At 59.0% G+C, this 21,038-nt stretch overlaps 1 protein-coding gene across 1 annotated transcript in view; it reads right to left on the bottom strand.

Moving 5' to 3' along the window:
• The window catches only part of EPHA2 (EPH receptor A2), a 36,500-nt gene that overhangs the window by 12,917 nt on the left and 2,545 nt on the right, over window positions 1-21,038 (bottom strand). Inside the window, exons 2-6 of the mRNA XM_048825326.2 lie at window positions 14,247-14,314; window positions 10,300-10,960; window positions 2,011-2,166; window positions 800-1,132; window positions 66-190 (exon numbers count right to left, since the gene is read on the bottom strand). Coding sequence (XP_048681283.1) covers window positions 66-190; window positions 800-1,132; window positions 2,011-2,166; window positions 10,300-10,960; window positions 14,247-14,314 — 1,343 coding nt within the window. The remainder of the gene's footprint in view (window positions 1-65; window positions 191-799; window positions 1,133-2,010; window positions 2,167-10,299; window positions 10,961-14,246; window positions 14,315-21,038) is intronic.

The following is a 21,038-nucleotide window of genomic DNA, read 5'->3' on the forward strand; positions in this document are numbered from 1 at the left end:
TTCCCTCCCTGCCCTCTAGGCCCAGAGGGGCGTGACTAGCTCGGAAAGTGAATGGCCAGCGCTACCTTCTTGCTGTAGGTGACCTCATACTTCCAGACGCGGCTCTGCTGCCGGGGCTGGACGGTCCAGGAGATGCTCAGGCTGGTTTCAGTCTGGCTGTCCAAATTCACTGATGTCACCCGGGGAGGCTCTGGCCAGTGGAGAAGAAGGCGACAGTCAGGTGGGTGCTACGAGGCGTGAAACCATCACCTCAATCATTGGGTGGAAGGATGTGGGGCTCAGCAGCCCCCGAGGCTTTGGCAGAGCTGCCCATACACAGGCATGGCCGGTCCAAACATCTAACTATGCACAAGTCCTTCTGCTTTACCATACTCACCAGCAGATGGTCTCCTCTGCTGCACTGGTGACTTCAGCTGCTTTACCCCTCACCTTTACCCCTTTACGATCTCACCCCTTCTCTGATGCCTGCCGAGCCCCACCAAACCCCATACCTGGCGTTCACAGCTTTCCCATGTTAACCAGTGCACCTCCCTCATAGGATCATAGAATATCAGGGTTGGAAGGGACCTCAGGAGGTCATCTAGTCCAACCCCCTGCTCAAAGCAGGACCAATCCCCAATTTTTGCCCCAGATCCCCAAACGGCCCCCTCAAGGATTGAACTCACAACCCTGGGTTTAACAGGCCAATGCACAAACCACTGAGCTATCCCTCATCTGTATATAAATCCCACCTCCCCAGCCAAATGTAACAGGCATGTTGATACAAGCCCACCAGTTATACATCCTGACCGCCCCTTACCTGTCTGGTTGACGCTGATGCTCGCACTGCCATAGCTGTGGCTGGTGCCGTACGCGGACACCCCGTTCCTGGCCTCTACCGTGAAGGTGTAATTAACATGTGGCTCCAGGTCGCTGACAGTCAAAGACGTCCTGGTCAGCCCCTGGGGCTGGTCCGAGTAGCGGATGCTGTTGTCACAGGGCCGACAGTCCCTCGACTCCGGCGAGCACTGCTCACAAGTGACACTGTAGGTGACGTCCTTACGGCCCCCCGTGTCGCGGGGCGGGGACCAGCGCAGCTGCACCTTGGCACCCAAGCCGATGGCCATGACGTTGTGGGGGGCGGAAGGGGGACCTGGATGGGGGAGGGGAAAGGTCATAGTGCCATGGGTGATGGTGCCAAGGGCATTTCCTTTTGGGGGCAGGGTAAAGAGAGCACATGGCTCCCAGAGCAGAGAGGAGCTGAAGTGACAAGCTTGGAACTTCTGGAACTGGAAGAGGGAGACCCAACCGACATGCCCCATCCCCAGCCTGGGGAAGAGCAGCCAGATCCAACCCCCCCTGGGGAAGAGCAGCCAGATCCATCCCCCGTGGCTGCCCCCACCAATATATTCGCTATTTGAATGATGTCACTACCAGAAGTGCCGCCCCCAAAGGAGCGGGATGTTTCACTGAGCATGAGGGGCAGGACTTCCTGTCATTTGGGGTGTTCCCATGGCAGGCAATGAGACTGAGTTCATCCCAGCTCTCAGGGGGTGGTGCTCACTGGGCTGAGGTGATCCAAGGGTCTAGACTGGGCTGTCTCATAGCCAGCCTGACGATTCACAGCCTCATAAGGATGAGGGGGAGGAGCTTTACGTGGGCTACTGGAAAGAGTTGCAGGGCGGTCTGGTTCTCAGAGCTGGGGACTGGGAGGCAGGACTCCTGGGTTCTAGTCCCAGCTCTGCCATTGGCTCACTGTGTGACAATGGGCAAGTCACTTGACTGCTCTGTGCCTCAGTTTCTCCACTTATAAAACATGGAGGAGCCCTTACTTACCCCCCATGCTGAAAGCACAAATACTCACAAAACGCCCTGAGATCCTCAGGGGTCAGTACAGGTCTAGATGAGCTGAGGGTTACTATTACAGGTCGGGAAAATGGAGCAGGCTCTGACCTGTCCCAGGGGCAGCTGGGATGGGAACGCAGGTGATAACAGCAGAGGTTTGTCACCACAGCAACGTCTCATACTCACGGGTGCAGGGAAAAGACACTGGATCCTCTACCGCCCGGAAATAGCCTTCCTCACATGGGCACTCGGTGGAACCTTCAGGAGAGGAGAGCGTGTGCGGGGGACACTTGGAGCAGGCATCACCGGAGATGTCCGGCTTGAAGAACCCAGCAGAGCAGGCTGCGAGGGGAGAGCAAGGCACAGGTTAGGCAATGCGGACACTCATGGGGGTAACAACCATTCACAGCCCTGAATGTGCAGTGGGCAACGCATCCTGCTCTCGTGGAGCCTCCCCGGAGCCCGGCCTGACCCCCTGGGATCCAGGAGAAAGCAGGAGATGCAAAGTGATGGAGGAAACATGGGAAGGACTGCAAAAGGAGACGGTGACCAGTGGGTCTGCAGAGCCCGGGGATAGCTCCTCGGACGGCCTAACAACCAGGATGCTGGGAGGTGGCGTTGCAGTTAGGGGGAAGGAGGCAGTGTGGGGCACTACCGTGGGTATGCACAGCCTCCAACGCTGGCCCCCCAAGGCACGCTGATGGGGTGGATGTTTCCAGGAGGGGCAGGATTGGGGGCTTCCTTTCTAAAAGTAACTGAGAGCCACGATGTAAGCGTGGAGACCAGCCGGGGTGTGGGGACAGGGCTGGACTTTCCGAGGCCTGGGGTAGGTTTAGCTTTCGGTGTTAACCTCCTCCGTCCAGACGCAGATCTCCCCTTTGCGGCAGAGATCGGGGCAGCTCTGCAGCCTCAACTCCTGCTCCCATCAGTCCCAGCTCACCGAAGGCAGATGGGGGAGATTTCCCCTCCGTGCCTGCCCAGCCTCTCCTCCGGTATTATTAATGGGACAGGCCAACAGACACACGCACGTTTCCAATCCAAGATCAGTACATTCCTCCCCCAACCTGGCACTTCAAACTTCCCCCCTCCAGGCTTGCAGCCAACCCCGGGAGGGGGGACTGCTCAGGGCCCCCACCTGAATGAGCAGCCGCTGACTGACGTGAGGACTCCCGCTCTCCAGAGAGCAGCCCCCAGCGTAGGAACGGATCCAGATACATGCAACAAGAGGACAGCGCTTAGGCTGTCAGCTCTTTGGGGCGGGGCAGTTTGTACAGCACCTATCATAACGGGCCCCCACTGTCTGCTTGGGGTCTTGACCGTAATGCCAACCAATCATAACCGTGCTACAGAGAACAAGCCTATGGCTCCCACCAACGCTGGGGGGGGGGGGAGGTTTCCGCAGCAACAGGGATGAGAAAACCGTGTGTAAATGCAGGAGAATGTGGCTGACAAACACAGAAATTGGCCAGGGGGAATCAGGGGCAGATACGGACCCTCAAATTAATTTTCACTCGGTTTTGGGAGGTAACACAGTCCTCGTCCACATGCTGATTTTATCCCGCTTTAACCCTGCCAGTTAGAGGGGCAACTTTTTACCAGTGTGGTTACACCAGTACAACCCCCAGTGTGCACACAGTTGTACCAGCACAGAGATGCCTTACACGGGTGTGCCTTTTCCCCATCCCTCCAGCTATACCAGTCTACGGCACCTTTCTACCATTATGGCCTGCACACAAGGGGGTGGTCCCGCTGTAACTAGACCTAGACCGGAGTTGAAGTGCCACAAGAACTGTGTAGACAAGGCCCTATCTCAAGGTGATATCATCCCAGCCAGGGCTTTGTCAAGCCTGACCTTAAAAACTTCAAAGGAGGGAGATTCCACCATAGGAGATAGATAGATAGATAGATAGATAGATAGATAGATAGATAGATAGATAGATGCAGAATGCAGGGTCTGACTCACTCAGACCCCTGTGAGCTGCACAGGGTATGGACTCCTCTTTGTATCCCCTAGACGGAAGGTGGGGGTAAAGCTTTCATGGAGGGGGGGTGGGACTCTGGCAGCAGGAGGAGAGGCTAAGAATATCTGTGTTTATTCCCCGAGATAAACTCCTTTGTTTCCTGCTCACTGGGCTCCCTTTCACAGAGGCCAGTAGGCTCCAGCACTGCTCCCGGAGCTCAGAGAATCTCTCTGCACAAAGGGCAAATTCCATTTTCCATCCCCGCCCCCCATCTTTGGCAGGAAGCGCCTCCATCCGACCAGGGAGAGATCACAGGGGCAGCTCACAGGCACGTGGCAAGTGGCCAGGGGAGCAAGGTGCTCGCTGGCCTGCCCTGAGGGCGAGGAAGCCAGTCGGGTTGGGAGCCACTGCCAGGATGTGCAGCCCTGCCAGTGGCACCGACTGGCCAGTCCCTCCCTCCCTGCCCCCAGGGCACTCCGCAGGCGCTCAGCTCCTACAGGCATGGGGGCAGAATCAGACAGACAGTGACGGGCACAAAGCACGCAGACAGGCCTCACACTTGCCACGCAATGCCAGAAACGACCCCCCGTTGAGCTTCCATGGAGGGCCTCCAGGAACTGAGGCTCCTTGAGGGTTCATGGTCCCACAGCAGCTGGGGCCTGTCCTACCCAACCTTTGGGGTAGCCCCCATAACACTGTAGCCTTCCTCAGGTCCCAGAGCCCCAGGTAACTGCTGTGAGCTGGTTGGGGGGGTGGGGGGGAGAGGAGTGTGGAACGGTTACGTCCCTGTCACCCAAGCTCTGCGCATCTGAAGGCCTCCTGGGCTCCCAGGCAAGGTGCTAGTGAACCCAGTTGCCATTGTTCCTACAGAGGGGTGGCCCATAGACACTATGGGTCCCAGCATGCAATGCTCCACCTGGCACCAAACAAAGGGGCAGCCCAGGGCGTGCCGTGCCATGCTCCCCTGTGATACCAGCGGAGCTGCACCAGTGGGCAGCCATCCTGCCCTGCACGCTGTGGCCTCGAGTCTCTGCAGGCTGCACCACTGGGCTCAAATGAAGGGGCAGCCGCGCTCTGGGTGCTAGATTTCTGTGAGCCGCGTCTGGGCCTCGTGGTCAGGACTCGCTCCGCCGCAGCTGGCAGAGGACCCCCAAAAGGCCAAGGACACCCACTGCGGGGCCTGTCAATTAAGCACGTCTGACTCACCGCCAGAGACAGCAGGAAGAGCAGGGCCTGCCTGGGACAAAGGGAGGCGTCAGCCCGCATGGGTCACAGTCCCAAAGGGCTGTCTGACTTAATGAGGGAGAACATCAACAGGCGGGGTCCCTATACCCCCCACCCCCAACACACACACATACACACTCCTGCAGACACAATGCCTCCATTCAGCCAGCATAGAGCTAGTGTCTGCACTGGGGAGGGGGTGCAAACCCTTAGCAAGTCTTGTTTTCCCAGGAGGATGGGGGTGGCGGATGGGCTGGGGGGAGGGAGGGGAAAACACAAGTAAGGCATGAGAGGAAGACGGATGGAGTGTGGCTGACAAACAAGAACATGGGGGAGGGGGAAGCAGGCACCGAGCTGCCCAGGAGAGGAGGAAAGACATCTGTCAATGCCAAAGGGTCGGGGGCTCGAGCGGGTGGCACCGGCAAGCCAGGCCGGCTGGCACGGGACATGCCCCGGGGAATGCTTGTGCAACTACACTCCGCACACGTGCTTTGGCGCCCGGGCACTCTCCACTGGGTCTCGCTGTGCAGCTGGCTACCAAGGCACTGGGGCAAGCAGACTCAGCCGGGGGGGAGGGGTGGGGGCCAGGATGAATGAGGGTGCACTGCTGGGGGGAGCACCGCAGGGTCCTGCCCTAAAGCTTCTCTCAGCGTGCCCAGGAATGGAAAGGGGGCACTATGCATATCCCTTTGAGCAGCTGATGAAGAAAGAATGAGGAGGAGTGGAAGGGAGCAGAGTCCTGCCTAATGTCAGCATGGGGCGGTTTGGTCCTTGGCTGAGGAAAGCTCCCCTGGGGGGTCTGGCCCACCCCACCGCAGGAAGCCCACCTGGGAGCTGCCGCTTGCTCCCCTCATGTACCAGCTGGAGGCAGAGGGGACTGGACGGCAGCAAGGATGCGGTCACCATGGTGACCCACTGGGCCTACGCCACAGTCAAGCCTGGCCTTGAGGAAAGGGGGTACACGGCCTGCAGTTCTGGGGTGACCTCTGCAGTACCGGGGAGGGGCTGGAGAGCACTCGACGGGCTGAGGAGAGGGAGCGGAGTCTGTATGAACAACCCTTTCCCTTTGGTTGTTGGCTTGGGAAAGGGGGGACAGTACAGGCCCTCTGAGATCCACCTTTGCCCCCTGATCCCCTCCTCAATGGCTACACACCGGGGTGATCTGTGCTTCTAAGAGAAGCGGGCTCAATGGGGAGGGGGCAGAACGTCTCCCCCACCCGCCATCCTGGGCCAAGCCTAGTGCTCCTGTGGCAACACAGGGCTGCCCCCCGAGACTGGCACCCTGGGGACGGGGGGCTGCACCTGGGCCCTACAGCTTGAGCGAAGGGGGCACAGGGTGAGACGGGGTCACTCAGACGCACGCACATGGCTGCACCGCTCGCACCCCCCTGGAATCCAGGGCCTCGCCAGCTGATTCCAGCCTGCCCCTTGCAGCACCAGGCTGTGCATTTCAGGAGGAAGCTGCCATCCCCCAAGGGGCCAGGCTTACCAAGCGGATTTCCCTGCACTCTGGAGTGGAGCTGTGTCCACCAGAGACCGAGCTGGCCAGGTTGGCCCTGACCCCAACTCCATCACGGCCCGCTGGCAAACAGCGAAGTGCAGGGAGCAGATCATGGTTTGAAAAGGCCAGGTAGGGGCTGCTGGCACAGCTGGGTTCCCCTCTATCTTCCCCTGCAACGCCAGAGCCCAGGCCCCGCTAATGCCGGGACGTATCCAGCCGGGGTGGGAGGAAAGCGCGAAAACCGCCGGCATCAGGCGATGGGATCGGTTCACAGAGAGCCCACAGTGCTGGAAGGCTCCTTATCTGGCTGGAGATCCGGCACTGAACGGAAGCTTTATGCAAACCCATGGATTATCTCCCGTCACATTCCTGACCCCAACAAAATGGAGGGGGCCCCTCCCACTCCCTCTCCAGCCCCCAACCCTTTATCTCCTGTTTGTTTCATTCCCTTCCTCTCCACTCCCGGGAAGGCTGAGCTCTGCAGGGAGCGGGGGCTGGCAGCAGATGGTGCCCCCGTCACGGCCTATTCTGTGTGTGGGTTGTGAAGGCCCCTCTGCTCACAGTGCCCTCCCAGGTAAACTTGGGGTGGGGGTGAACCCCAGCTTGCTGCTTTCCCATCACCCCTTATCCGGCTGCTTTCTCCCCTGGACTCGCCGGTCCAAGGCTGGCTGTGGGGGCGCCCAGGGCCATCGCGAGGATCCCAGGGTAATACTGTGGCCCAGCGCCCTCCACTCCCACTGACATCAGCCATGGCTGGCTCAGCACCAGGCAGGGTCTGAGTTGGCACAAAGCTCCCTTTAACTTCGGGGGTCTATGACCCAGGCCCTGCCAGGTGGCCAGCGCAGGGACCGACCCTCCATGCCCTTCTCCAGGGCAGAGTCCCCACAACTCAGGGGCGGCTGACCAGCCCGTGACACGGTTGGACTGGGCTTGGGACAACCCTGGACTAAGCCAGGCATGGCCCAGGCAGGGGTGGGACAAGCTTCCCCACACAGCTCTGCCATTCCACGTTTGGGCTCCCTGCCAGCATCCCTCAATCCCGACCCACAGCCCCCAGCTACCCCAGCCCTGGGCTCCCCACATAGCCCTGCCAGCACCCTTCAATCCCGACCCGCAGCCCACAGCTATCCCAGCCCTGGGCTCCCCACCCACAACTCTGCCATTCCACGCCTGGGCCCCATGTGGGCAGTTCTGCCAGCGCCCCTCAATCCTGACCCGCAGCCCCCTGCTATACCAGCCCTGATCTCCCCATCCACAGCTCTGTGAGCCCCCCTCAATCACGCTGAGCCCTCCACTGCTATTGTAGCCCTAGGATTCTCCTGTGTACGAAGCAGAGACGCAACCCTCTGTTCCTGACTCGGGGGCAAACATCTGAAAGAGCTGAATCTCCAGAGAGACGCCAGACCCCGCACCCCAAGGCCTTGATCCCAGCCCACCTGCTCCCAGCAGCCGGGGAACCCGGCCAGGAGACAGTGCACCTGGGATGGGAGCTGGAAGCTGGGGAAAGGCACTTCCCAATTTATTGCTGCTTCCCTGGAGCCCCTGGAAAAGGCAGATTGGTGTCTCACAGGCCATCCCAGCGCCAGGGTTGCAAGGCTGGGGCAATTTATAGCTGCCACTCAACCTCCTTGGTAATTGCCAGAGACCTCTTGTCTCCGAGGCAGGCAGCAAGATCCATAAACACCCCCCACCCCGATCCCCAGACTCCCAGTCACACCTGGCCTCTCCTTGGGTGCAGTTCTCCAGACACAGAGGGATTCATAGCTTAACTGGGCTCAGGGACTGTAAGGACAATGCCAACCCACGCCCCCGCCCCACCTCTGCTCCAACAATCCTGGGCCTGTCCCTGAAGGTCCCCGAGCACACCTTCCCCTCCAAGAGTAGGGCTGAGACCAACAAACTCGAGTCACTTGTGACCCAAGGCAGGTGTCAGAGGGAGCCTGATGCATTGACCTGTCAAGCTCCCCCTTTGCACAAGGGAAGTTAGGGAGAAAATGGAGCCCCAGGAGCCTGTGGTTTGAGGTCAAGAGGCTCCTGTCGGCTGCAGAGCTGGCCGAGGCCGTACTAAGACGGGACGGCCTTTAGCAGCCCCCCGGGCTCAGCAATTTGGGGTGGGAGGGGGCAGCTCCCTTCCCCCCCATCCCAGCTCCCCCTGCCTGGCCAGGGGGCTCTTGGGCCATGTGGGGGCTCAGCACCATCCTCCACCCAGCTGGGCCGGAGGGAGCCGGGCGGCCACAGCAGGCAGAGAGGGTGTAGGCCCTGCACGGCGCATGAGCCCCACCATCCGGGGGGTTGAGCCACAGAGCCGGGCAGTGGTGCTGGAGCGAGGGCACAGGCAGCCCAAGGGGAGGGGAACAGCTGGATCACAGCAGCTGTCAGACGTGACATGGCTCACCCATGGCACCTTAACCGCCCTCCTGTGGGGCCGGCGAGGCCCTGATCCAGGGAGGGGGGCCAATCCAGAGCACAGATGCGGTTCAGGCCCCTACAGACACCAGGGCGGAGCAGGGCTCCGTTCTCCGCTCCTCTTCCACACCTGGCGGCCGATATTTCTCAGGCCCAAGGCAAGGAGCTGACAGCAGCTGGGCAGCTGAGGACTGAACGGGCCGTGGAGTCTCTCCTACAGGGATCCCTCCGGGGGGCACTGGGGCAGGGGCATGCCGGGCTGCTGCCCATGCTGGGCTTGTCGGGGGGGGTGTGTGGCAAAAAGACACTCAGGGCCAACAGACACCCAGGGGGTGTCTCTGGGGGACGTGCTGGGCTAGGAAGAACAGCCCCAGCACCAGGCGGGACATGGCCTGGGTTTTCAGCCCCCTCCCGCCGCAGAACGGCTCCATCCCCCACCCCCACCCCCACCCCACTGTCCCAGGACTCGTGGCTGCTTTGTTTGCAGCTAATCCCCATAAATCAAACCCTTCCCTGCTCCTTGACCTGCGTGACCTCGGACTCCCCCCGAGCTGTCGACGGTCGACAGCAAGTATGTGTGGGAGGGAGTTAAGATGGTCGATTCCACCCTGCCAAGGTCTGAGCTCCCCCCCACCCCCCAGCACCACTTTTTGCATTGCCGAGGTTTATCCTGCCGGCTCCTCTCCCACTGCATTCCTCACCACTCATGTCATGAGGGAGCTGCAAGGCCAGCACAGGCATCTGCTCCATGGCCGGACCCCCTGCCCCCTCCCCCACCGCTCCCAACACTGATGCCTATTGTTTAAGAGGGTTTTATCGGGGAGGCTCAGATCTCTGCTCTCCGGTTTGCTGGTGCCCCTCCCGGAGCAGGGAAACAGCCTTGAGACCCGGCCCAGTGGGGCGCCCCCAAGGGGGAGCAGGGCAGAGAAGAGAATGAATGGAAATAGAAGCATTTGCCCAGGGCTGGGAGAGCAGGGGGGCTGCGGGGCAGGGTTCAGGGCCATCAGCCGAGCTGTGTTGGGAGCCCAGGGCTGAGATATCACGTGGCCACAGGTCAGGGTTGAGGTTGATTGTCAGCTCTGTGTGTGCCCAGGCCCAGGGCTGGGGGTCAGGACTGAGAGGCATCACTAGATCTGGGGGCTAAGAGGGCACTCAGGGCTGGAATAGCCGGATTGAGAATAGTAAGCGGGGTGGGGGTGGGGGGTGCAGATCGGGACTGGGGGGCACCAGCAGAGCTGAGTGTGGGAGCCCACAATAACACTGGTATCGCCTGGGGAGTTCTGCACAGCCCCTGCCCGTGCTGCCCCAGCCCCAGCAGCCTCGTACACACGAGATCTTCCCCCCCCACTCCCCCCACGTGCACCCCCGTCCGGGCGCCCTTACCTTTGCAGCTCTCCTCCACTTTCTCGTAGCCCGCCCGGCACAGGCACTGCCCGATGGGCACCAGCCATTCCCCATCCGAGTTGCAATGCATGCTGGGCTCCTCGCTGGCCACTGCGTCCTCCACGCACGTGCCCCTGACCTTGGCCAGTGCCTGCGAGTCGGCGCCGGCGATGGTCTCGGGGAAAAGCGCCATGTTCTGCAGCACGCTGGGGCACTTCTTGTAGTAGATGCGGACGGAGAGCAGGGCCACGCAGGCCCCGATGTCCTGGAAGGCCAGGTAAAAGCCCTTGCGGCTCAGAGGCCCCACTGAGCGCACCTCCATGTTGAGCTTGACGTTGCGGGAGGCGAAGTCGTCGCGCACGGTGATCTCGTCGGGCGCAATGGTGGCGATCTTCCTGAACTGGCGCTTCTGGAAGTTGGTGCCATAGTCCACATCCGACTCGGCGTAGTACAGGTTGAAGGTCTCCTTGCAGGAGCTGGCCCCACCCGGGAAGCTGTTGCAATCCCGCACCGTGAACTTCAGCTCGATGAAGATGCGCTCAGCCTCGCTGCGGTAGATCCAGTTGGTCCGCAGCCAGTTGTCCTGGTCGCCTTCCATCACGTTGCAGACTGAGTAGATGTAGATGAGGGATTCATTCATGACGTTCTGGAGGAGGTCCCACTGCCCGGGGGAGACGAGGGGTTACATGAGAGCAAAATGGGCTGGAGCCTAGGCACTGCGAGCCCAGCTCCTCTATCGGATGGTCGGAAGAAGGTGCAAGAAACCCTGCAGGGCCCCTGGTTAAGTTTCTTCCTGATCCCCTCAGCTGGAGGTTGGCTCATGCCCTGAAGCGGGGAGCTGGGACCTGGTGAACCCTACCTCGGCTCCGCCCTGCAACTGAAGGCAGCCACGGGCGGTTTGATCCCAATACCACCCTGCAATTACACCCGGTCTCAGCATGCTCGCCCCATGCCCGCCCCCTCCGCTGCCTATTGCCTGTCCTCCTACAGACACCCTGCCATTGTCCATGGATGGATATTGACCCTCGACCCTCCGGTGCGCTCGTCAGGTCAAGAGACCAACCTTGGTTTTACAGATGGAGAAACTGAGGCTTGTGGCGGTTCAGGCCCCACATTATTAAGGGGCCTCTGATTCTGGGTGCCCAATACAAGCCCGCAAAGTGCAAACACAGAGCTCGGACCAAGCTGCCCACTCCCTGCTGGAGCCAGTGCTGTCGACCAGTTCTCACCCCGTCCACGGGGGGGTGCTGCTCCCAAATTATTCCAGATGCTGGAAATTAAATTAAATCTCATCCCATTCCTGGGAAGCCTGGCCAGCCAAAGACACTCTGACCCCAGCGCTCCTTGACATCAGTGAGTATCTTTCCACTGGGAGCGAGATCAGGCTGTCAGCATGGCTAGGGCGGAGGCGGGGCTGGGGCTGCGGCTGGAGCCAGCCGGGTTCCACCTGGCTCTTGGAAATAACTGAGGTTTAGCAAACCCAGGGGATTAACTTGTCAGCACAGTCCTGCGGGCGGGCGGAGGGCAGAACACACTGGCCAATTAACCTCCTGACATGGCCCACCGGAGGGCAGGAGATAGGAAACCTGCCACGAAAGACCAAAACAAATAGCTGCTCGGGTTGGGGTTGGGGGAGGAAGAGGAAAGGGCAGCCACCCTGGGGGTCTCCGCACTGCTGCAAACAAGGGACATCTGATCCCACCCAGCAACCCCCTGGCCTTCTCGCCCCCTGCCCACCCCATGTGGCTCCCCCTGGGGAGCCAGGGGCTGGAATGTTTCCTAGCAGTCCAGCAGGGCCGCAGGAGAGAGTCCCCCAAGACTGAATGTTCAGAGTGTGTTGAGAGCTCCAGCCGCCCTCCAGCCCGTCCCCAGGGCACCGACCTGAATACTGGCCCTAGGTGCTGCACACCCCGTTGTGCCGAAGCCGCTCACTCCTGCAGCCCCACTGCAGACTTGCCCCTGCTATTCTGGCCTTGAGCCTCCCCACACAGCTCTGCTGATACCCTGCAGCTGGTGCTTAGCCCCTCATGCGCCGCATCCCCCCTGTAATGGGGTGGCCACGGGGGCCCCCAGAGTATAACCCCCCCACCTTGATCTCTGCTCCCTGATCAAGGAAACGGGGGGGGGGGGCAGGCTCTGATCCCAATGACCTCAGGGAAATCCACAGCAGTCTCTCTAGCATCGGTGGTGGCACGCTGGATGGCTGGAGCTCAGCGCCTGGCCCAGGATGTGCGACCTGGGGCCGTATAGAGGAGGGCTCAATGGATGGGGGGTGAAGGCATTGGGGCGGTGCAGGGTTGGTCTGCCTGTGTGCACTCAAGCCCAGATCCTCATAGATGCCTAACTCCCACTGGGGGTCTGGTCTTAGTCAGTAAGTGCAGTGCCCCGCCCTCCACCCCGAGCAGCAATAGGACCCTACCTGATCTCTAGCCTACGTTGCTTCCAAAGACCCCACCACAGAGACCTGCCAAGCAAGGCCATGCCTTCCTTCCAGAGCCTGATCTTTGGCTCCTTGCTGGGAGAAATGCCCCCCGTGCCCTTCCCTGCATCGGGACATGCGCCGCCCACAGGACAGCTCCCGGCGGGCAGGGCCCAGCTCTTTCCTGAGGCCCCCAGCACAGCTCTACCCCCTCTAGGGCCAAGAATTCAGGTTCCTTCCCATCCCCGTCCCGCTTTTCTGACCAAGAGCCTCCCCCGGGAGGTTACCACCGCCTCCCGCAGGGGCAGTCCCCGAGCCAGGGTGCCGGAGAACAGGGAAGAGGCAGTTCCTGAAAGTCTCGGTGGGGAGGGGGAGGAATCCAGACGTGGCCCCTCCCAGCAGGCAGTGATGAGCCGATTTTCTCCAAATACGCCGATACAGCCCAGCTCTATTACAGCCTCCAGCCACAGCGTTCAAGGGGAAAGTCTAGCAGTTAGAGCAGGGGGCCCAGGAGTCAGGGGTCCTGAGGCTGGTTAGAGTGGGGGGACAGAAGCCAGGGGACCTGGGTCTGGTTAGAACTTGGGGCGGGGACGACCAGGAGCCAGGGAACCGAGTCTGGTTAGAGCCGGGGGGACCAGGAGCCAGGGGACCAGGATTTAATTCCTGACTTTTCCACTGGCTCAGGATGTGAGCACATCTCTTCCCCTCCCTGTGCCTCAGTTTCCCAATCTGTACAAGGGGACAATCACAGTGACCTACCTCACCAGCGTAAGTGGGGTGGGGGCGGGGAGGTTAATCCCGACTGAAAAGTGCTTTGAGCTCATCACAGCAAAGGGGCTCTCAAAGGGCCGGAGTCACGCACGGATTGGTTTGAACTGACCTGATCAACTTTAAAAAGGGGCTGCAATAAAGCAGTGACTGCGGTGAGCCCTTAAAGCCACCACCCAAAGCCCCAGGGCTGCCCAGCCTTCTCCCCAGGCCCCCTGAGATCACGGATGAGATCACAACCCCCATCTTCGGACAATAAACCGAACCTGCTTATGGAAGGACAAACCGCCCCGCTCTCCAACTGGTGCTTTGGCCCTGGGCCCATGTTATGTTTAAAGCAAACATACCCTGTACAGCCCACCCAATTCACATCACGTGCCACTCCAATGGCAGAGTTGGGCACTCCCTCTCGAGGAGAGGGCTGAGTTTGAAAAGCTCCCCACCCATCACTAGCCAGCATTGCTGGGCCAGATTCTGCTGTCGTTTACACTAGAGTGGTTACTCTGGATTTAAACTTAATTGAGGGTGGGCAGGATCCAGAAAGGAAAGGCAAAGAATTCCCTAAGCCCTGGCTGCTACTCCCAGAGGGTCTGGTCACCAATCGAGGCATGGACACCTCCTGTGTCCTCTGCCTCCCAACATACATCGAAGCAGATTCTCCTCTCACTAACCTCAGGGTGAATCAGGAGCGGATCTAGGGAGTGAGCCCCTCCCCCCCGCCCCCGGGAGCTCCCGCCTAGCGCTAGGGATTCAGACTTACCCCCTTTCCATAGGGATGGGTCAGCCAGCCAAGCTCGCCGTGGGCTTTGGCAAAATCCAGCAGGACAACTGAAAGGGAAAGCAAACAAACATGGTTAGACCAGGGGAGGGGGAATATACAACCCAGCCGCAGGCACCTCATCTCACCGACAGACAACCAGATGTCTGGCGCATTCACCGAGCCCAGCCGAGGGAGAAAAACCCCCCCAGATCAGAACCCTCCACTCTCGCACAGTGGCGTAGCACTTTGCATGGGTGTGAGCGAGGGTGCAAGGCCAGAGGCTGGTTTCATTCACGCCTATTTAACGCCAGCACCTGCCGTGCAGCGGGGAGAAAACCCCTCTTTGTTAAAGATCCAGCAGCCACACCCCCTCAAAGCTCCGGCAACCTTTGTTTTAAACAAACCTCGCGCGCCTCCTGCGGGCACCACAAGGGACCATAAAGGGCCCAGCCCCATGGCTCAGCTCAGCCCTTGCCCCGACAAGCGTTGGCTCCCTGCTTTGGCTACGCCGAGGGGCCAATGGTGGCTGTTCCCCAGAGTGGGGCAATACGAAATCTGGGTGGCCCTGCAGCTCAGCGCAGAGCCGGAGCAGGACAGCTCTGCCCAGGAGTAACCTCTCAACGCAGGCACCTGCCTCCTATGGCCTTGGCCTCTACTCTCCCCCGCGCCTTTAGGCTGGGTCCCCAAAGCTGCAGGGGCTGCAGCAGCATCATGGCCCCAGTGCTGGGCAGTCACCATCAGGGTGGAGACACCAGCACCCTTATCTCACGCTTATCTCAGGGCTGCTTTTTTATTTGCCCTCATTCCCATTATCTGAGCAGCTGACTAACAAGCTAGAGGCTTTTTATTTAGGAACAGGGCGGCAGCCGGAGAGGAAAGGGCAGAGGATCCAAAGGTGCAGGAGGGAAGTTTCGGCAAAGGTCAGGCTGGCCCAGCTCTGTTTACGGCTAAGAGGAAGCCAGGTCGGGTTAGACAATAGGGCCAAATCATCCCTGGCATAACCCCAGTGAAGACGATGGTGTTATGCCAGAGATGAATCTGCGCTAGCTGGTATAAGGATTACGAGGCTACCAGCCCTCATGCTTCAGGGCACCAGCTCAGCAAAGGTCAGGCAGGAATTTCCTCCCCCTATCACTGCAGTAGCAGGTCTGATGCCTTTCTCGGAAGCATGCAGCTTCGGAGACAGGATAGCAGGCAGGATGCCCCTTTGCTCTGCTAACTCCTGTGCTGGCAGCATCCAATTCAGCCCTTCCTGCTGCACGCCCACCCCGACTCGCTGGTCCTTCACCCCAAACAGGCATGATCCCTGTCGCCTCCAGGGTTTTCCTCTTTAGCGTTCCCATTCTCCAGTTTTTTTTCCACTGTGTGAAAAGGAGCCGCGGCGCTGGGGGAACGAAATCTCTTCCAGATGCCGGTTTGGATCCAGTGGCTGCTCGCAGCTGCCAAGACTGCAAACCATTCATTAACATTACGCTGCAGCTTGCAAACCAACCCTGTTGCCTCCGAGGGGGCTTGGAACGGGGTGGGGGTGGAGGGTGTCTGTCTCCATTCTCTGGGTCTCAGCACATGTGCTGGGCTAGGATTGCTGGAGGAAGCCTCACCTCACTTGTTCTGCTCTTGCTTATTCCCTGACTTGCAGCACTGTAACCCCATTGCCTTCCTGCTTTACTCCGCTGGGAGTGAGAGCAGAATCAGCCCCAGGAGCTAGGCCTTGCTTGGTGATATCTGTGCCTGGAAGAAAGACTGGAGTGGGGAGGGGGTAACCCTCATTTTCCTAGCTCTGGCTCCTAAAAGCATTGCTGTAACCACAAAACCCTCCCATCTTCACACACCGTACTGCCAACCTGTGTAACTCACAGCTGCAGGATTTCTAAGCATTTCCGCAGCCTCATCACTCCAAGTACTTCTTAATTCATTACCAACAGATTTACCCGCATAACCCCCTGAATGTGATTGGGGGAGTGTGATTACCCTCATTCTAAAGTGGGGAAACTGAGGCTCAGAAGGAGTAAACGACTTGCCTAAGATCACCCAGGGAGCCTGTGGAAAAGCTGGGACCAGAAGCCAGCCCTCCTGAGTCTCAGCCCAGGGCTTTCACCACAAGGCCATCTTTTTTTCTCATCAAGGCAAACATTGTGGTTGGGAGTCTTTGAGAGGACGAGTCTATTTTGCAACCACAAGTGAAAACTGGAGCCATGCAAAGTGAAGGTAATGACAACAAGGCAGATCATGGCACAGGGGTCAGGAAAGAAATACACCCTAACCCCACCAGCTGGAGCACTGCACCATTGTATAGGCACATTACAGACAGGTAGCCTCAGGCAGTGGCCACTGTTGTCCTTGACTGGCCAGTGATGGGATCTGCCATGGCCACCCCCTGTCCTCAGCCAGCCAAACCCTCATAAGACATGTTCAGACATGCCGGGGCCGGAGCCTCTTGTCCCCATTAGCACAAGGGCGGAGGCTGGAACCTGCCAAGGGATCAGATGGATTTGAAAAGAGGAAGGAAAGAAGAAAAGAAAAATAAATAACCCAGCAGCCGCATGACAGAGGCAGTGAAATCAAAGGGCGAGCGGCCCAGGCCTGAACGGAAGCAATTACCCAGCCCATCAGGGCCCTGCCAAGCCCCGGTGAATCAGCCAGCCAGGAATGTGTTAGCATCAGGGATCTCTGAGCAAGCAGTGGAGGGCATCGGGCTGGCCAGAGGCGCATGCACCCCATGGGCTCCGGGCTCATGCTGTAAGGAACCTAGGGTTCAGGCAGAGGAAGGGGCCCGACTCTCCCTTCTCAGATCTGCGAGAGCCAGGGGCAGCCAGGGGGAGGAGCGCCAGGCCTGAGGTCTCGGTGCCAGGGCTGTAGCCTGGACACCGAGGGCCCCAGGCTGCGTGGGACGGGCTGCAGTCCCCCAGCCCACCCCGCTCTAACTCACTGCTGGGATGGGCGGGGGGGAATCTCTTTATGGTTATTCTCCCAGGGCAGCAGAGCTGGCTCCATGCCCTCCCTCCCTCTATAAAGCAGCACTGGCCAGACCACCCTGCTCCAGCTTCCCTTAAAGAAACACGCCCCCTTGCCAGCCCCGCCAGGTGGGCATGAGGAACAGCAGGGCCTCTGCTCCTCCCAAAGCGCCTGCAGCTCCTGCTACCCACCAGCTGGCTTCTGGGGAGGGGGGTTTGGAGCGGAAAGAGCTGGGCTCTGCCCGCGGCATGGGCGTGCTCCCTGCCTCGACGTCTCAGGATAGGGCTACGTGGCACTCAAAGTCCCGCGGCTGGCCCGGGTCAGCTGACACCAGCTCACAGGGCTGTACAGTTGCAGGGTAGACGCCCAGGCTCAGGGATCTCTGAGGCCAGGCACCAGGCCTCACCTGACCGTCTACACTGTAGGTTTATAGCCCTGCCGCCCGAGACAGCTGATCCGGGCCGCGAGACCTGTGGCTACGTTTTATCGCAGTGTTGATGTACCCTCAGAGCTAACCGGACAGCCCCTTGGTGGGGCTGGATTGCAGGAGGACCAAACAGATCAGGCAATCCACGCCCTGCACCCCAGAGAGTCCCTAAACCCTGTTGCACCCCCCACACGTGACCCAGCTTGGGCCCCGCTTTTCCAACAAGCTCCTGCATTTCGGCTCCCACCCAGGGCAGTTGCTGAAGGTTGCTGCAGACCCCATTTCTTCTTCACAGGTCCCTGCTTATCCCAGCCGAGCGCCCCCTCTGCGTTACCTGCAGTGGTGCAGTTAAGGGCGGGTCCCTGGATCGGGGCAAGTTCAGGGTGGATCCGTGGGGCGGACTGGATCTGGGAAGCAGACTGGGCAGTGAGCCCCCTTTGGTTCTGTGGATCCATCTTTTGCTACCTGCCTTTGGGCCCCAGACCAGCCCTAGGGCTGGAAATGCCTTTAATCCACGGACAGATGAACCCAGGGCTAAGAAGAGCCCCAGCAGGGAGCTTGGGGGTGGTGTTCAGGCCCACCCGGTTAACATGGGACAGCCCAGCTCCACAGGCTCCCCCCATCCCATCTCTTTGATCTAGGTGCCAGCACCCCAATCTGTGCAGGAATAAAGAATGTGGGAGGCTAGTGCTGCAGGTCCGATCCGAATACACTCCCTGACACAGGAGGTCTCTCCCGGCTGTCCTGCACCCCCAGGCCCCCTCCTCCCCCGTGGCAGTGAGGCAAGGCACAGACAGGATCTCGCACCCTGGCAGTGAGCTGAGTTTGAGAATTCTCACCCCGAGCACCAGTCCCACCCCCCTGCATATTGGCTAGCAGCAGGGGCGAGCCCCTGGCCCACGCCGGGAGAGGGCACACCCTCCTGCTCCGGCTGCAGGTTGCACCTGGCAAGTCACGGCAGGTTTTGAAGGACCAGCCAAGGAGTTAAAGCCACGCTGATGACTGGTCTGATACAGGGGCTTTCTCCTGTATGCCGGGCTCCTGTGCGCCTGGGATGGGGTGGGTCTCGTGAGTGACACCCCTGAGCTGGGCAGCTGTTGGGAGGAGAGTTTAGCACCCCAGGCACAGGAGGGCCTGTGATAAACACAAAGAGGATTCATCCTCCAGGCTGCCGGCTGCATACAGACCCTGGGGTTCCCTCTAGTCCCCACACTAATTAACTCAGCCTGTGCCACTTAAAGTCACCACCCAGCATCTCCTTCTGTCCCGATCTGAGCCCTGCACTCCTGGAAAGGGCTGGCTATCTCTTAACCCAGCAAGGTTCCTGGGGCACCATCACCCTCCCCTTGCAGCACATGGAGGTGACCGATCCTAGCGTCCTGTTTCCCGGCCTGACCCGCTCAGCATTGCTACATCGCATGCTGGGACCTGCCCCTCCACCAGCCACACTTCCATATGAAAGATAAGGGTGGCTGCAATCCGCAGGCAAACCGGGTGTGGTGTGTACAGGCTCACCAACGCGCCTCTCGGCAGGAACCCCCAGCCCGGAGGAGCTGGCTGCATGGGAGCTCAGAAACCGGGCTGTGCATGGAGTCGACACCTCACCGGGGATCTCAATCTGCCCAGCTAACGTAAACCCCACTGGCTTATTTCAACGCAAAGGTGGGCTCAGCTGGTTTCCATCCCCATCATTGCAGGGCGCCTGGTGGTGCTACTTCCTCCGCTTTCTTCACCCATTTATCTTCCTCCCCCTCCGACACTTTGCAAAGATTCATCTGAATCTCCCAGCATTATCGCCCCATTTTGTAGCTGACAGGGCAGCTGCAGGGCTGATTGCTCCCCTGCGCCTCTGCTGGGGAAACTGAGGCATGGAGCGAGGCAGTGATGCCGCACAGTGAATCTGTGGCAGAGCCTGGAAGCCGGATCTCTTGACTCACAGCCCCAGCCTTTGCAAGCACCAGTTTCAGGCCCAGTTTAAATCCCCTTTGACTTTGGAGGCATTTAGGCCCTGATTCCCAAAAGGATCTAGGTTCCTAACTTCCAGTGGGAGTTAGGAACCTAAATACCTTTGAGGATCTGAGCTTAGTGCTTTCCTGGACTTCAGCATGTGGCGGATTGGGGCCTCAGTGAGCAAAGCTCCCCCATCTGCCATGCATGCTCTGTAACTTTAGCTATCTCCCGCTCCAGCCTATTCGGAAGGCAATGTGAATAATACAAACATCTCAGTGGGCCGAGCCCAGTCACCGAAGCAGCCCCAGCTCCGAGGTTTCATTTGCAAGTCGCCTTTTAAGTGTTTTACGCAAGAGGGGGAAAAAACCCCAGTCACAGTCGGTCTGTCTGTTTGTCTGTCTGTCTGTGCTTGTGCTGTCATCCAGGCAAAGCTTTCACAGGCTGGAAGAGATTCCCCCCATTTCCCCCCCACACACATTTAAATCCTTTCTTCCCCTCCCTTTTCAGTGCCTTGTTTAATCTGTTTAATTGGCTATTAAAAACATTAAATCAACAAAGGAAAAATCCTATTTGAGAAGCTAAGTGATCTGCTCAAGGCCACAAAGGCTGATAAAATGGGACAAGCCCCCCCCCCCCCCGCCACCGCATGAGTTGCCCCACTGAGAACACCTGAGACCTGTCTACACTATAGCTTCTATCTTTGGTGGAGAATTATCTACCCTATTCTAGCCAATGCAGCCCAGCCCCGAGAGGGAGCTGGTTGTCAGAGCAGGGATTAGCTCTCCAGTTTTGTAGATCTGCATTCAGACCCTCAGAGCACCTTATCTGTAGTAACCGTGCTCTGGACTAATGGCAAGGGTCTCCTCTGGCCCCTCCACTGTGGACTTCACCTAGCATGTTTTGCTCTCCTTACATATGGAGGAACTCCAGGTTTTTTCCCTAATGCAGAATCGTTACTCCGAGGGGGAATAGAATAGTACTGTCAAGATCCGTCATGCAGATCGGAGAGGAGAATTTCACCCTTGAATATACTTCTCAGGTTATAGCCCAAGGACTGATTGAAAGCACATGTTCTTAAAGCAGCTGATTTCCCTAGTATATTGCAGCATAAAAAGCATAAAAATAGACCTCAGGAATTTACCGAGTAACTAGCCCTCTTCTATTCCACAGCAATGTTAACTGGAAGCTGCAATTTGGAAAGAGATTAGTCCACATTAGACACCAATTACTTCTGGCACTTGGAAAACAACAAACGCAAACGTTAATCTGAAAACCTGCAGCTACCTTCCAGCGGCTGCTTCTGGGGGGGAGCGAATCAAGCTGCCCAGGGAAGCTGATGTAGCGATGCCTGGTTTTAAGGATGGTTGAATAGCCGAAAGCAGCTACTAGTGGTGGGTGGCCAACCCGAGAGGCAGCAAAATCAAAGCCTGGGCACCCAAAAACCGAGCTCCCCTGCTGAG

This window comes from Caretta caretta, chromosome 18 (genome assembly GCF_965140235.1).
Source record: "Caretta caretta isolate rCarCar2 chromosome 18, rCarCar1.hap1, whole genome shotgun sequence".
Classification (NCBI taxonomy): Eukaryota; Metazoa; Chordata; order Testudines; family Cheloniidae; genus Caretta; species Caretta caretta.